Source organism: Epargyreus clarus, unplaced genomic scaffold (genome assembly GCF_041222505.1).
Source record: "Epargyreus clarus isolate Ecla_fem2 unplaced genomic scaffold, WU_Ecla_fem_2.2 ptg000019l, whole genome shotgun sequence".
Lineage (NCBI taxonomy): Eukaryota > Metazoa > Arthropoda > Insecta > Lepidoptera > Hesperiidae > Epargyreus > Epargyreus clarus.
In genome coordinates, this window is record NW_027332227.1 from 2920838 (window position 1) to 2938079 (window position 17242).

Genomic DNA, 17242 nt, shown 5'->3' on the forward strand with positions numbered 1-17242 from the left:
TTTAAATGTCAACATCATCGTTCAAAAATTCTTTTATGTCATAATAAACTGCTGTCAAGAGAAATTGTTTCAGTTTTATTCTAAATTTATTTATTGGCAGTTTTTTGACATAGTCAGGTATTTTATTAAATATTTTAACACACATGCCATATGCATTTCGTTGAAGCAATGAAGTACGTTGTGGTCTATCCAAAACTAGTCTTTGAGTATTTCTAGTGCTGCGTGCATAAACTTGATCTGCTGTTTTAAACAGATTTGTATGTTTTCTTACAAACATTACAAACATGCATTATAATCTTCCATAATAAGTGTTAATATAGCGAAAAGTCTGCATTTTAATTTAAAATATTTTAAAGTTAAGTAAAAGCTTATAATAAATCGTGTTGAATTATTCTATTATTTCATTTATTTCTTTGAGCATAATATTTTCTAAAGGATATAAAGAAAAAAATGGATTGTGATTATTTTATTCAGATAGGATAGGTTAGGATGTATAGTTTGTCAAATCCTTACTAATATTATAAATCCGAAAGTAACTCTGTCTGTCTGTCTGGCTGTCTGTCTGGTTGTCACTTCTTCACGCCCAAACCACTGAACCGATTTTAATGAAATTTTGTACAAAGATACTCTGTGACCCGAGGAAGGACATAGGATAGTTTTTATCCCTGAAATCTCACGGGAACTAGGGATGGCGATCTAAGATCGATTAATCGGAGAATCGCACTTTTGGACCCAAAACATCGACTATTTTAATCGATATTAGTAAGGATTGAATCGTAAACTATACATTTGATCAAGTGATGATCTTTAGGAAAGTTGAAGTTACGAATTTTCAGTTTTATGTATGTTAGTATGTTATATTATTTTATTTTAAACGCGGGCGAAGCCGCGGGCGAAAACTAGTGCATTTATAATTATGATTTTAACTTTTTTATTTATGCTTCACTAGTTTAGCCGCAGCATCGCTGACGCTGCGCTAATGTATACACGCGAAAAACTAATGAAAACACAATTATTTAAAAAGTTAGTACTATAGAAAGTATTTAAACTATTCTAAGCTAAGTTTTAGGTGTACAACGCCGTCTAGTACAGTATGAGTGAATTATTTATTATGATGACACTCATTGGAGTGTTGACATTCAACGTATTTACACAAATGTTATATATTGGCCTTAACCTCGACTGAAGCCATTCGGGCTTTCAGAACACAAAAAAAATGTATTCGAGCCATATGTAATGTAGACATTATGCAAAGGTGTAAGCCATTATTTATTAAGTACAAAGTTTTAAGCTTACCGTCTATGTATATTAGAGACATATGTTTATTTGTACATAGATATCCAAAGTACTTTATGACAAAAAATGATGTAACCAATAGAACAATAAGACAGAAATATGAAAACACATTGGTGATGCCTCCATGTAGACTAAAATTGTGCAAGAAAAATGTGTATTTTATGGCTATTGCACTATATAATCGACTTCCTAACTCATTTAAATATCTGACATACAATCAATTTAAGTCCCAATTGACAACATGGTTACAAGAGAAATGCTTTTATACAATTAATGAGTACTTAGATTTTAAGATATAATTGAATGGAATGAAAATTAATTTGACTAAAAATGACTTATTTATTTGTTTGACATATTATAATAATTTAATTTATATTGGTAAATTGACATTTTAAAGAAATTTAGTATATTGTATTGCTTGTGGTAATTATTATTTTATTTAAAAATTATAGTGTACATAATACATAACCGACTGATAATTTGCATGCTGACGAGGCAGAATAAGAGAACTGTATAATTTTAAGAACATTTGTTAACCTTATTCGAGCAAATAAAGATATATGAATATGAATATGAATATGAACCACCATAGTTAGGCATTGGCCTTAAACACAATTATAAAGAAGTCATCCGATCCTGCACTGCCGCCGTTCCGTGGGAACGCTGACTCCGCACCACCGCTCCGTTTCCATCACATAGTTTCGAACGTGGGAATTCACTCTGGGTGCTAACATCGCCCCAGCAAGTCACCATTTTAGGTTAGGTAGTTATAATTTAGTTTAGATTCAATTAAACCATGTAATATTCGGCTTAAGTTAAATATTATATAATAAGTCATTTCGGTCTTTCTGTATCCTGGCTGCTGCATCCCGACGCAAAACGTAACTCAAATGGCATTGGACATTAATAACGTATAACATACAACACAATATAGATACAAGAGTTCATTTTTAAAAAAATCTTTTTAATATTTAATATAATAGCATCTATAGTAGTACGTGCACTAAAAATAACAAAAAACTCTAACTAATTCTGCCTTAAGTACTACAAAGTAAAAAAATTATAAATGTTGATTTTGTACATAGTTCTGAAGTCGGCGCTTAATATATTTCACTGGACCATGACGTGAATAGTGTGTCCAATATGAGCGTATATTGGACACGCTTTACGCAAACAGTGTGAAAATATGACATTCAAGTCTTCAATTCTATTGTGAGTTGGACGTTACGCGCCTCGGCCATATTGTAATCTCTTTTTAATCATGATACCTACTAAAATATAGGTCTGTGCCTAGCACATTGCGGTGGTTCCGTTGCAAAGTAACTTATTTATAATATAGGAGTAGCAGAGCATGCAGTCCACCTGATGGGCAGTGGCTAGGGTTGCCACCCGTACTTTATTATAAAGTATTGTACGTTATTTTAAACAATTGTACTATATACTTTATAAGTACAATAAAGTACACGGAAATACTTTATTTCGCATGATTTAATTTCGTTAAGATTTTGAAAAGATGACTTTGTGATGAGTGAAAGATGATTTTGTAAGTATGACTAGCAAAATTCACACTTTTTTTTATTATTTATGGATAAATCCTTAGAGTACCTGAATAAATGGGTTGATTTTAATGACACGAACTGGTTATGTACACTTCATCCATCATCCATCCATCAGCCTTTACTGGTCCACTGCTGGACATAGGCCTCCCCTAGTCTGCGCCACTCCGACCGGTCTTGGGCCGTACACTTAGTCACATAAATTTAAAGAGAAATATAGAATTTGATAATATTGTTAATATGATTGAAAATTTAAATCTGCAAATACTCAATACAAATATGGATGATCTTTATGGAGAAATTGCGTTATTAAACCAACTTTATAATGATATATGTATAAGGATTTTGCAGAACTATCAACTGCACAAAAATGGCAGCAAATATTTAGTAATGAGTGGTGATAATTTTTTAAATTTTTATAAAGTAATTTCTTTTTTATTATCTATACCCGCCACGTCACCATGCACAGAAAGAGTTGTTCTGTGATGAAGAACCAATCATGAAGTTATAGGTAAATATGGAGGCCAGACTTAGAACAAAATCTTGAGGCAAATACCTACGTATCTCCATCCCGCTTTCTGTGGGCCGACCTCTCTTTCTAGTGTGGACTATAGTATTGCTATCTTCTTCTTTAAATCTCCTAGAAAATTCTTAGAATTAGTCACCACACTAGCCTAACCAGAAGTTAAACACTGTCAAATAATTTACCTTTAAATAAATACTTGAACTATGATTAGTTCAATTGAAAATCCCAAAATCGTAGGTCACGTATGCATATCTGGGTTGGCAATTCAACGAATTATAATCCCATTTCTTAAGGATTCGGTAATGTGGCAACATTGGCCCTATGTGCCAAAATAAATAAAGGTTACCCTACTTAGACAGAGAGGGTCTGCCCACAGAGAGCGAGATGGTGATACATAGGTTTTGCTTCAAGTAGGTATTCGAAGTGTGTTCTCCATATTTACCTATAACTTCATGGAACCAATGCCGAGACGAACGAAACAAAGCATCTCTGAATTTAATTAAAAATGAATTACTCATTTATTTTAATTTAAAAATAGAATGTAAAGATGCTGTAGATTTGTTTAGCAAAGATACTAGTCTAATAGAAACTGCAAAAAGCAATAAAAATATGTTTTTTAATATAATAACAAAGAAAAATAAATTGTACTTTATTTTGATACTATGTACTTTTTTTATCTTACGCAAAGTAACCAAAGTACTTTAATTACAAAAAAAAGTGGTGGCAACTCTAGCAGTGGCTACTGCCACTCATGCACATCTGTAATCAACCTCAGATAGGATTAGATATTCCTAACTAAAGTTGGCCACAGATGCGCCGCTACTGCTGAGGACTAAGCTGGAACGCCTCAGAAAAGTATGTTTCCCTTACCACACCCTTCAAACCGGAACACAGTAGCGTTTAACACTGCTGTTATGAGGCAGAAATAGGTGTGGCGGTGGTGCCGCCGGAGTCGAACCACAAAGGGTTCTACCACCTTCAAAAATATATTTGCGTCATAGGTCATAATGATCAAGTACCATATGGACATTATTTTTCATTACATTTATTACTAAGTCCACAAAGCTAAAATTTTTACATTATTAAAAGTTCCACGAGTGCTTTATTACGATCACAATAATATTTTACGATAACAACAAAAACTATTATAATAGTAACATGATTAAAGCAATAGCTATAATGAGATCAAAGTGACACGTTTTACGATATATTTTAATTTGTTGATAGTACTATCGTAGTAACAAGAGTGATTATTACATTCTCACTAGCTTTTACGCGCGGCGTGTTCGCGATCAGTACCCTTACCATGAGTTTTCAAAACATCCCACAATTTTACGTTACGTTTGCTCAATCCATTATTCTTTTCCGTTTGCTTTGAAGACGGAGTAAACGTAACAATAAGTAAGTGCTCATGTCTTTTTGTCTGCCTCACATGTTCGCTAAAAAGAGACAAAACATAAAGCGCCATTTTGTCAATTAAGACATTTAATATTACGTTACAGACACTATAGTTCTGATACCATCCGCTAGGGGCGCTGATTGGAATTTTTATGTGCAAATACGTAAACAAATACCAAAACAGTCAATTTATCAAAACGTAAAAACTCATGGTAAGGGTACAGATCAGATAATATCAGATCAGAGGTCGACGACGATACAATAATAACATTGACTTTAAGATCATCAGGATAAAACATAAGTTCCCAATGTAATACCTACCTAGTCCAGATGGAATAAAAGTCACACGATGAGATTTTTTATATACGAACAGAAAACGATCATGCAGTCCACATGATGATAAGTGGCTACTGCCGCCCATGGACATCTGTAATCAACCCCGGATATGATGTATTCCTACCTGAAGTCGGCCACAGATAAGCTGCTATCCCTGAAGACTAAGCAAAACCGCCTCAAAAAGTCTCTCTTACCAGAACCTTAAAACCAGATTACAGCAGCGTTTAACATTGTTGTTATTAGGCAATAAAAAGTTAAATAAAAAGCTAGGCAATAAAAAGTTAGGCGACCCCCAAAAAGGAAAGGGGGTAAGGGGGCGGGTGCTAGTTCCGTACGGGCAGATGGGCTTGCGCAGGCGAAAGCCAGCGCATCGGCCCATCGCCCGTCTGAGGAAATGATGGAGCAAACATAATGAACGTTGCTCCATCATTCAAGCTGCTACAGGGGAACCTGAACCACTGCAGTCGAGCTCAGGATTTGCTCCTGCAGTGCCTAACGGAGTGTTCGGTCTCCTTGGCAGTGGTGGCAGAACCATATCGCGTCCCGGACCATCCGCGCTGGTTCGGTGATGACGCCCAATTGGTCGCTGTATATTGGGCTGGAGGTGAAACCGATCCTCCGTGTTCGAGGCGTCATACGGGGCAGGGCATAGTTGCTGTGGATTGGGGCCCCCTGGCGGTTATAGGGTGCTACATCTCCCCCAACTGCAGTCTGGCGGCGTACGAGGCGTTCCTGGGTCGGGTGGGAGACTGCATTCGCGGTTGCCTACCCCGCCCAGTGTTCGTCTTAGGTGATTTTAACGCCCATTCCAGGACCTGGGGGAGCAAGAGCGACAACGCCAGGGGTAATGCGGTACTCGAGTGGGCGGCGGAACTGGACCTACGTCTATTGAACCGGGGCTCGGTTAGCACGTGCGTGCGTTGGCAGGGGGAGTCGATCGTGGACCTCTCATGGGCGACTGCCTCTGCCGAGCGCTTGGTGACGGGCTGGCGGGTGGCGGAGGAAATTGTCACGCTATCCGACCACCGTCACATAACACTGGACGTGGCTTTACAGTTCCCGGTTCGTAATGGCGGACAGGGAGAAGGTCCCGCACGGCGTTGGGCTCTGAAGCGACTCAATCGAGACTTGCTAGTCGCTGCAGCCCACGTCGTGGATTGGTCCAGGACCGCTGTTGAGAGCGCGACCCCAAATCTCGAGCAAAGGGCTGACCGGCTCCGAGCAGATATGGCCGCTATCTGCGATGCCGCCATGCCACGGGTCAGATCCGGCAGAAGGGGACCGGCATACTGGTGGTCCGACCATATCGCACAGTTGCGCGCTGCTTGCTTGCGGTCCCGTCGCATGTTCACGCGCGCGCGCAGACGTCGGACTGCCAGGGCCGCAGAGACGGAGGAAAGGTACAGGGAGTACCGGAACGCGACCGTGGCCCTTCAGCTTGCTATCGCGGATAGCAAGTCTCGAAACTGGTCGGGACTCCTGGACGGGCTGGATAGGGACCCATGGGGGCGCCCCTATAGAATGGTGCTCGGAAAGCTGCGCCCATGGGTTCCACCGTTAACGGAGACCCTGGATCCCGACTTTGTCACTGTCGTTATCGGAAACCTGTTTCCTTTCACTCCGGATAGCCCTGATGTCGCGACGGGAGCGTCGGTGCTGCCCGAGTGGACGGAGGAGTTGGCAGTCAGTGAAACAGAACTAGAATGGGCCGTGAAACGGTTGGCTGCGCGAAACACCGCACCAGGCCCTGACGGAATCCCGGGTCGGGCCTGGGTGTTGGCGCTGACCGTTCTCGGGGAGAGGCTGCGGTCTCTATTCACTGACTGCCTACGTGCCGGTCGCTTCCCAGCGGAATGGAGGCAGGCGAAAGTGGTGCTCCTCCACAAACCGGGCAGACCCTCAGACTCACCCTCGGCCTACAGGCCGATATGTCTGCTGAACGAAGTAGGAAAGCTTTTCGAGCGGATTATTTCCGCTCGTATCAGCGGACATTTGTCGTGCACTGGTCCGGATCTATCCGACAGTCAGTACGGCTTCCGAAAGGAACGCTCGACTGTCGATGCTATACTCCGTGTTCGCGCAGTGACAGAGCAGGCCGTATCCAGTGGCAGAGTGGTTCTGGCTATAAGCCTAGATATTGTGAATGCTTTCAACACTCTGCCCTGGACAGCGATCAGGGAGGCCCTCGTATATCATCAGGTGCCTCCCTATTTGCGGGACGTGTTGACGGTCTATCTGTCGAACCGGAGTATAAGCTATCCGGGCCGTTACGGGAGTGTCGGGGAGAGGCAAGTCGTGTGCGGGGTTCCACAGGGGTCGGTCTTGGGGCCACTCCTGTGGAATCTCACATATGGTGTCGTACTGCGGACGGAGCTCCCTCGAGGTGTGAGCGTTATCTGCTACGCCGACGACACTCTCGTATTGGCCGAGGGTGAGTCTTTTGAGAGGACGGCGAGGCTGGCCGAATTAGGGGTGGCACGCGTTGTCGCGAAGATACGCGGAATAGGCCTTAGCGTTGCGTCTAATAAGACCGAGGCGCTATGGTTCCACGGCCTGCGGCGGGGCGTGGAACCACCCTGCGTGTCAGTGCAGGTGGGTGACGCGGTTATCGAAGTGGGCAGGTGCATGAGATACTTGGGACTCGTGTTGGACAGCCGCTGGCGTTTCGACGAGAATTTCGACCGTCTGGTTCCCCGGATTCACAAGGTAGCGGGTGCTTTGCACAAACTGCTGCCAAATCTAGGGGGACCAAGGGAGGAAGTCCGCCGCCTCTACGCAGGCGTCGTGCGCTCTGTCGCGCTCTACGGTGCGCCCGTATGGTGTGATAGACTGTCGGGCTGCCGACGCCGCGCGGCCAAATTAAATGCCGCGCAGCGTATGATCGCGATCAGAGTCGCACGAGGATACCGGACAATTTCGTATGAGGCGGCCACAGTCCTGGCGCGGTTTCCGCCCCTGGACATTCTGGCGGATATGACCGCAGAGATCTTTTCTGAGATCCGCGGTCTCCGCCAGAGTGGCCATCCTCCTAACGACGAGACGGTCGAAGTGCTCCGGACGAGAGCCAGCCGGCGCGCCCTAAGGCGCTGGCGTCATAGGCTACAGGAGCCACGGGGCGCACGCCAACGCGTGGTCAGTGCGATTCTGCCCAGTTTCCGAGCCTGGCTACAAAGGAAGAAACGCGTCACCTACCGGCTGACACAGGTGCTCACCGGACATGGCTGCTTCGGTGAGTACCTGCACAGAATAGGCAGGGAGGCCTCAGCGCAGTGCCACCACTGTGGACATGCCCAGGATTCTGCGCAGCACACGCTCGAGGAATGCCCAGCGTGGCAGGCCGAGCGGCAGATCCTGGTGCAGAACATAGGGCCGGACCTCTCCCCGGAGACTATAGTTGCAGCGATGGCCCGTTCTGGCGAAGCGTGGGATAGCGTGGTCGCGTTCTGCGACCGTGTTATGCTCGCTAAAGAGGACGCCGAACGGGCCAGAGAGCGCGCCGATCCCGCGCGGAGAAGAAGACGCCGAAGGCGCAGATAGCGCTCCCCGGCGCGGTGTCCCTGTAGTTCCGGGACTAGAATAGGGCTACGGTATCCCCTGCCTGTCGTAAGAGGCGACTAAAAGGGGGCTTCCGGGGTTGCCGGCGGCAAGAGTGGGAGCTCAAACCGTCCGTAGAGCAACCCCGAGAAGGACGGCGGCATGTGTGGTCGCATGCCGTCGTAAACACTAGATGTAAGGGAGGAGCGTAAAGTGCTCCCTCCAGGGCAGAGCCCGACCGGGGTATCGCGCTTGGAGGACTCCGGTTGTGTTCCATTGGAGATCCCGGAGTTCTCCACCAAGCGCTGAGGACGGCCACCGGGGGGGTTTTAGTGCGGTAAAAATCCCACATATCCCGGCGTCGCTCCCACGTCGTCGGGTACCTGTTGAAGGTTTCCCCCTCGAAAACAAAAAAAAAAAGGCAATAAAAAGTGTGGCTGTGCTGCCGCCGGAGTCGAACCACAAAGGGTTCTACCACCTTTCTAATAAGACACCCAAAAATATTTAAGTCCGTTTTTACTGTTTAGTAATTTAAAGTCAAATTTATATGTTTTTGGTGAGATTTTTTAACTACAAGTCATAAAATGTAAGTAAAAGAAAATCTGCCGTTTAATAAAAACACATTTATTCATCACACACATGTCTTAAACACAATTACATCACCAACATAATTAGAGGCCTGCTTCTTCGGCCTAAGGCCTCCAGACGTCTTAATCCGGCTCTGCATACGCGTGTACTTAATTCATAGTCGTTACAGTGTCTTGACCCGCTTGCATGTGGCACATGTCAAATGAATAGTATCTATGAAACGGATGCAAGTGGAACTGAAGTAGACACTGACACAAACCCGCGTGACAGGAAAAAGTCCTTAAGTTATATAGTTTCGTTTGTTAGCTAAGATCTTCGCTGCGGTATAAGTAACAAGAGCAGCAAGAAGGAATACGAACAGGTCGTGGTACAATCTCCGAGAATTCAGTTTTATTGGATGCCTCCACCGTATAGATAAGCTGTGTTACATATTCTTGCCGACACATAGCTGACGAACCATCTTTGTTCTCGGTGAATTGACATTGCTCACCTCTGCAAACAAGTATCTATTTAAAAAATGTTTCGTAATCATTAATCACGCTAACAAAAAATGCAAGGGAAAAGATGTTTCTCCAAAATAACTAAAGAATTGTAAAATCAAGTAAATAGGTCTTGTGCAATGCATAAGTTTTTCCAGTAAAGTAATTCCTTATCGGAATCTCAATTTAAGATTTCTTAAGTAAGACTACTAAGTAAAAAGTACTAACATAGGGTTCGTACACAAAACTGCGATGCGACGTCGCATCGCAAAAATCTTCGAGCTCCCTCGACGCATCGCAAGAACTTGCGAATTGATTCGCATCGCACAGTGGTTGTTGTTGTTGGTCACCCTGAGAGACGCTACGCCGCACGATATCGCATCGCAGCAATTCGCATCGCAATTTTCTGCGTTGCGAATTCGCATCGCGTCGCATCGCATTTTTGTGTTCGAGCCCTAAGTAAAAAGTTAGTGACTTTTGTGAAATGTTTCTCTGTAATTCTATTTTGAAATAAATATTATTGACTTTGATTTTATATTCAATAAAAACATATTAGGTCTTGATTAAATACTAATATAATAATTTTTCGGTCTTTATGTATCCCAGCTAAAAAGGTACTACCACGTTCAACCCTTTGATATACTTACTTATGCGGAGGTAAACCTGAAGGAAGACATGTTTCATATCGAAGCTCCTGTATTATTCTTTTATTTGTATTCAAAGCATAATACCTATTTCCAATTTCATCTTCCAGAACGGATGGGCGCCATGTCTGAAAAAAAACACTTATTACTTTTCTATAAAACATACATATAAAATATTCTAATGCTAGAACCTCTGTACCTAATCTGTTATTTAAAATACCCATTTAAATAAGAAGAATATAATATTTCATAGGTTATTGTAACCGCAAATATTTAGTTATATTTCCATCCTATATTATTTAGTTTTTAAATTAAATTAAATTTTAATTAATGGGAATATAGTATAGTATTTTTAAATAATGTGACATATTTTATTAATTTAATGGTTTTAATTTAATTTGATTTCATTAATTTAATATAATTAGTTTTATACTTTGTAACTTATAATGTTTTATTATTGCATGTTAATTTATGAATTTCTAGTATTGTATAATTAAGATGTCTGAAATGCTGTTTTGTATTATGACTTATGATCCTTAGCGATTGAAATAAACTATTATTATTATACTCTATAAGTCTATACCTACTGATATTCTATATTCTATATACTATTGATATAATAATTTATTTAGGCATATGAATATATATTATACTAGCTGACCCGGCAAACTTTGTACCTTTTGAATGGTGAAAGAATTTTTAAAATCGCTCCAGTTGAGCCTATTCATTACAATCAATCAAACAATCAAAGTTTTCCTCTTTATAATATTAGTATAGATGTATGTAGTAGGTACTAAAGAATGCTACTTGTAAAATACTTAACTTGAAATAGTTAAGGCAAAAACATTATATTATTATATAATTTATATTATCTATATAATGCCAAAACTTGGCTTTGAGTATGTGGTTTCATGTGATTAATAAACTCAATTTGTACCCATACAATATTACAATTTCGAAGCCTTAATCAAATAAATTATTCTTACCTTAGACTTAAATCGACATAGGTTCTTATAATTATTTACTTCGTAGTCAAATTTATAAAATACATAATCTGGAGTATTTGAATAAAACTTCGTTAAATTGTTCCGGTCCAGCTGTGGAATGAATAAAATTATTGATTAATATAATAATCATCATCAACCTATTACTGTCCCACTGCTGGGCACGGGTCTCCTCTCATAATGAGAAGGATTAGGCCATAGTCCACCGCGCCGGCCAATTGCATATTGGTAGACTTCAGGTTAGGTAGTATGCAGGTTTCCTCACGATTGTCCCTGTAGTTCCGGGACCAGAATAGGGCTACGGTATCCCCTGCCTGTCGTAAGAGGCGACTAAAAGGGGGCTTCCGGGGTTGCGGACGGCATGAGTGGGAGCTCGAACCGCCCGGCTAGCAACCCCGGGATGGACGGCGGTATGTGTGGTCGCATACCGTCGTGAACACCAGATGGTGTGGTGAGTTTCATTCAAGCTCACCTGGGCGGAGCCCGACGGGGCAACGCGCTAAGTGGACTCCGGTTGCGTTCCGTTGGAGATCCCGGAGTCCTCTACGCAGCGCCGAGGACGGCCACCGGGGGGGTTTTAGTGCGGTAAGAATCCCACATAACCCCGTGTCGCTCCCACGGCATAGGGTACCTTTTGAAGGTTTCCCCCTCGTCAACAAAAAAAAAAAAAAAAAGGTTTCCTCACGATGTTTTCCTTCATCGTTTAGCTAGTGATAATTAACTTCTAATACGTACATGATTTTGAAAAATCAGAGGTGCCTGGTTTGAAGCTCGGACCCCTCGATCCAAAGGCCGAGTTTCTTAACCACTAGGATATCACTTACCCTGATAATTAAATAAATATAATAATAATTGCGTTTAAACAATGAGCGGCCCTACATGTAAGGCGACTACAATGCGACCGCCAGAGGATGCAATGCTATTCGTCGTAAAGAAAATTTGTTAGAACAATCATTACTTACGGCCTCAAATTAAAATAATTAATCTACAATTTTGGTACGGTAATTTTTGTTGTACAAGCAAAATTAAGAAACTTGATATTAACAAAAAAATAGATTGGGAATAAATTAGATTAAAATGAAAATTATATATAACAATATAGTAAATATATGAGTAGACTCATACCTCATCAATTATCTGATTTATACGCTTTATTGGAATGTCTGGGACGTTGTCCTCTACCATTGCGATCACTTCTGAAAATATTAAAATTCATAAAATATAACTCAATGACCAGTTCATAATATGGGTGCGTAAAATCTGGCAAGTTGTCCACAGTAAGTGTATCTATTTGTCACATATCTCTAACTACGTGCTTGCAGAATCGCAGGCGCGCAGTTCAGTACCCTTACCATGAGTTTTTACGTTTCGACAAATATGACTGTTTTGGTATTTGGTTACGTATTGGCCCATACAATTTCCAAGTCTGATATAATCCGCTAGGGGCGCTGATTTGGAATAGTATGGGCAAATACGTAAACAAATACCAAAACAGTTATATTTGTCGAAACGTAAAAACTCATGGTAAGGGTACAGTTAGCGATTCGCGCGTAACGCATTGAAGGTGGTAGAACCCTTTGTGGTTCGACTCCGGCGGCACCACCGCCACACCTACTGCCTCATAACAACAGGGTTAAACGCTGCCGTGTTCTAGTTTGAAGGGTGTGGTAAGGGAGACATACTTTTCCGAGGCGTTCCAGCTTAGTCCTCGGGAGTAGCGGCGCATCTGTGGCCGGCCTCAGGTAGGAATATAAAAGCCCATCTAGGATTGATTAGATATGTCTATGGGCGGCAGTACCCACCTACCATCTAGTGGAATGCATGCTCGTCTGCTAATCCTATATTACAAAAAAAACACAGGAACGGCGCCTGAACAAAACTCGCTATCGTGTGGATTAGCACATGCAACTCGCGGGCGTTTCTCAAGCAGGCGCATCCTTTATATTTTTAAGCATCCTTAGAGGCAGAACATCTACTTTCTACAGATAACATTATTATATTAGAATCTGTGTTAATAAATTTCTCGCCAAAATTCAAAATGTGCGGGACCAAAATTATACCCTACCATTAGCTCTATCATGACTAATAATATTAAGAAGTACTAGTAAATTAAAGCACCATATCATTATAATAATTATAATAGTGTACTTACTATATTTTTTGTCTTCAATTGACCTCTTCATTACGTCGTGCCCTCCTATAATTCCACTCATAGGACCCGACAACACACCAGTTGCCATCTGAAAAAAATACCGGTTTAGATAGATATAAGGAAACACCTATACTTGCGTTTTTCCACCCCTAAGGGGGTAAAATAGTGGTTGGTTTTTTAAAGTCTATTTTGAAACGAACGCCACGAAATTTTGTATTTGGATTTTTAAATGGAAATTATGAAAGATCTATGTTGGATGTTTTCGAAAAATCCCCTAATGGGCTAAATGTATAATTTACGCGAACGGAGTCATGGGTAAACACTAGTATAAAATAAATGTTAATAATAACTCACCATTAAAATTAACAGGCAGGAAACTCGATCCATCTCGGTAAACCAACAGAACCTATTGATTTTCGTCACTAAGCCCCATTCATATTTATACCCTTCCATTGTCCTGTTACTATCAATATTAACACTATGACACGAACACATCGATACGTCACACAGTTACGTCATACCACAGTACAAATATGGACAGTATGGAAACTAAGCCTAATTTATAAAATAACTACCTAAACTTCATCGAAGCATAGGGTTGTCACTATTTTTTTTAAACGGTTTTTTAATAATTGTGTTATTTATTTCTATTTTAGCATTTACTGTGCTGTAATGATCAATCAATCGAATTTCAATAACTATGCAGTTTACAAATAATATAAGTAGGTAATCTCACGGCGTCAGCTAATCCCAGCAAAAGACGATAATCATTATTATTATATTTTTAATAACGGAAAACACTTAAAAATTGATACAACTTGTGATGCAACTTACTTTGATTTTTTGTAGATCTTTAACTTAGTATTAATTACGGCGTAACCTTTTACGTTTTGGCGGCAGCATACACGAGCCGCGGTTGTACGAAGACGATTCGTCCGCTCTTCGGAGCGGACGCGGGGTCAGGGAACATTAATCACTCTTTAGGTGTTTGTCACGCATTTTTATGTCAAAAATGCGTGTGATATCTAGTAATTAAAAAACCATTACATAAAAAAATGCTTTATTCTTTATAAATTACAAATTATTTACTGAAAAATATTTTCTTCTGCTACGACAAGTCCGGAATTCTTTATTGTTAAATTTTATAGTATAAAAGATTCTCATTCTTATGAACAGCTTTTTTAAATGAGGTATTGGGAAACAAGGACAAGGTACTGTAAAACTGATTTTATCTAATTCCTTGTAAATAAATTCCGCCACTTTGCAGTTTCAGTGTTCTCTCTTAAAGCAACTACGAAAAATGTCATCCATTCACAATTGTTCACAAATTTATTACAATCGGTCACACGGACTTATAATTCGAGTAAGTACCTACAAATTAATTTAATTATAGTTCCTATTTGTATAAAGTTTTTATTTATGTGTATAATAATTAAATTACTTTGGAATAATATATATAATTTAGTTTAGAATGCTGTTTATAATGTTATAATATTAGAAACATATGATTTAAAACACCTACAAATTATAATAATAATATTATAACAATAAATCATTCTTACATTTCAAAATCACCAGGAAGTGTAAAAAATGATAACTCCGGTTTTGATGAAGCCGATTTTAAACAGCCGTATACCACGCAATACTTTCGTGGCATTTTTAAAAAGATCGCGGGAAAAAATAGCAAATAAATAACAACGTGACCGCTCGTTTTGATGCGACACTCGCTACTGAAGCACCGGGAGAACCACTTAAGGGCCTCGTAGATGCGCTTGTTTGTGTGAGTGTGCCGTTTCGAGCGCTTTGTAGGGAGTTTCCGTACTGTCCATATTTCTACTGTGGTCATACGCTATATCATAGAACGCACACGTGCAATTTTGGTAACGAGTTTCGTTTATTTTTCGTATCATGACGTAAAAATTAAGTTCTTTAACACTGGTTGTGATAGGTCGAGACCTATCACATTCGAGAATAGTGGCGATGAAATGTCGCCCTGCTAATGCGATTCCAGCAAATGATGGCGATCAGGGTTTCACTACATCAGTGGCAGACGGATATTGTCCTTAAGCTGCCCGCCCGCGCAGCAGAAACTGGACAGAGCTAAGCTGCGACAACGGGCTACCAAAGCGTGAAACGTTCTTAGATCCTACATATAAATTGGTTTTAATAAAAAAAAACTGTCTCCCACTTCAGGTAGGACTCTAATCTTATCTGGCGTTGATTATATCGACAAATGCAAGAAGAAACATCGTAATTAAGTTTTAGACATTTGGCGGCAAAGCGCGGCAAAGATTTAAAAAAATCATGCTGATTTCTGTTAAACCCTAATGCTATTTTTTCTTGAGAATTTACGTAAGTAAGGTAGGATCTACAACATTTTATAAAAAAATATTAATAAATGTATATATTTGTAATAAAAAATTGCAATAAAAATTACATATACAATTATCATCAGGATCATCTGCATGGCCGTTCGCTACTTCTAACTTTTTCTAGCTTCTAAAGAGTTTTAGCACAGTATAAGGATATACAGTATTTTATCTTCATACAAACGCACGAAACGCAAGCCACGCCTACTCGCCTCGGGCCGGTACTCACGGGGTACACGAACATTCGTGAATGTGCCACGGTGACGAGCGGGTGATGTGACGGTTTTGTAAGAAGTATATTTTGTTGTTTCAAGAATAATATGGCGAAGAAAAGTTATAGATTATATTGTGTTGTTTTTGGTTGCTTCAATTTAGCGGTGGGTCGTTGAAGTTTTTTCCGTCAACGAAACGTCAACGTTAATTTTCGTTGGTCAACTAGTTGATCAACTAGTTAATTTCGTCAACGAGTTAACGTGTTACTAATTTCAACTTGCTATTATTGATAATAAACGGTTTTTAACTATGCTGCAACGATCAACGCTTCTCTACTGAAGTGCGGTAAATGTTATTTTAGAAACAATTTGACGTAGTGTGTGTTATTAAATATCAATATCAATTCTTGATATTTATAATTATAATTATTTATTAGGAAATAATTCGATATGTTCTACATAATTGGAGTTCAAATTATGCTATTATACCGACAATCAAGCTCGTCTGCTACTCGTATATAAAAAAAATTTAACGTAAGTTTAATTCTAAACAAAATACAATTTTACGTTGAAAATAACGAAACGTTCTGTTTAACGTCGTTGACGTAACGTTGATTCGTTGAAAGTGATCAACGGTTGATTTAACTTGTTCGTTGATTCAACGACCACCGTTACAAAATACAATTTACGTTGAAAATAACGAAACGTTCCGTTCAACGTCGTTGACGTATTTAACTAGTTAATTTCTATTGGGTTAACGTTGATTCGTTGAAAGTGAATCAACGGTTGATTTAACTAGTTCGTTGATTCAACGACCACCGCTACTTCAATTCGTCAATAACACATCCAGATATAACATTTTTTAAACAGCCTGGAAACTCCGAAAGGTAAGACAATTACAATGATTTTTATGTTAATACTAGATACTTAATCTACTAGGTACTACTACTACTAAATTAGATTAGTTTTTAATTAATACAATTTGATATTTTAAAAAAATACGTATGATTGTTGTAATTTTGGTTCAGTAGACAGGTGTCAGAGCTTGTTATTTGAGGTTATCCCTCTTCTGAATTAATAGAATAAAACTATTTCTTCGACCAATTTACAACTTTTATTATTCCCGCGCAAAATAAAACTCGAAACTG

At 40.1% G+C, this 17242-nt stretch overlaps 1 protein-coding gene across 1 annotated transcript; it reads right to left on the minus strand.

The window, feature by feature from the left end:
- Positions 1-9254: 9254 nt before the first annotated feature.
- LOC140750153 (uncharacterized) lies at positions 9255-13974 on the minus strand. Its single transcript, XM_073083541.1, has 6 exons — positions 13868-13974; positions 13514-13601; positions 12487-12557; positions 11344-11454; positions 10361-10485; positions 9255-9726 (listed from the first exon to the last, which is right to left on the minus strand). The coding sequence occupies exons 1-6, from the start codon at positions 13964-13966 to the stop codon at positions 9537-9539; spliced, it is 684 nt and encodes a 227-aa protein (XP_072939642.1). The 5' UTR covers positions 13967-13974; the 3' UTR covers positions 9255-9536.
- Between the last annotated feature and the right edge of the window lie 3268 nt (positions 13975-17242).

Bases quoted from the DNA above. Each gene is read 5' to 3' on its own strand.
- LOC140750153 (XM_073083541.1), bottom strand. From the start codon at position 13,966: ATGGAAGGGTATAAATATGAATGGGGCTTAGTGACGAAAATCAATAGG. The intron at 13,602-13,867 runs GTGAGTTATTAT...TATTTTTTTCAG, and splicing joins CCTGCCTGTTAATTTTAATG to ATGGCAACTGGTGTGTTGTC. The intron at 12,558-13,513 runs GTAAGTACACTA...TAATATTTTCAG, and splicing joins AATTGAAGACAAAAAATATA to AAGTGATCGCAATGGTAGAG.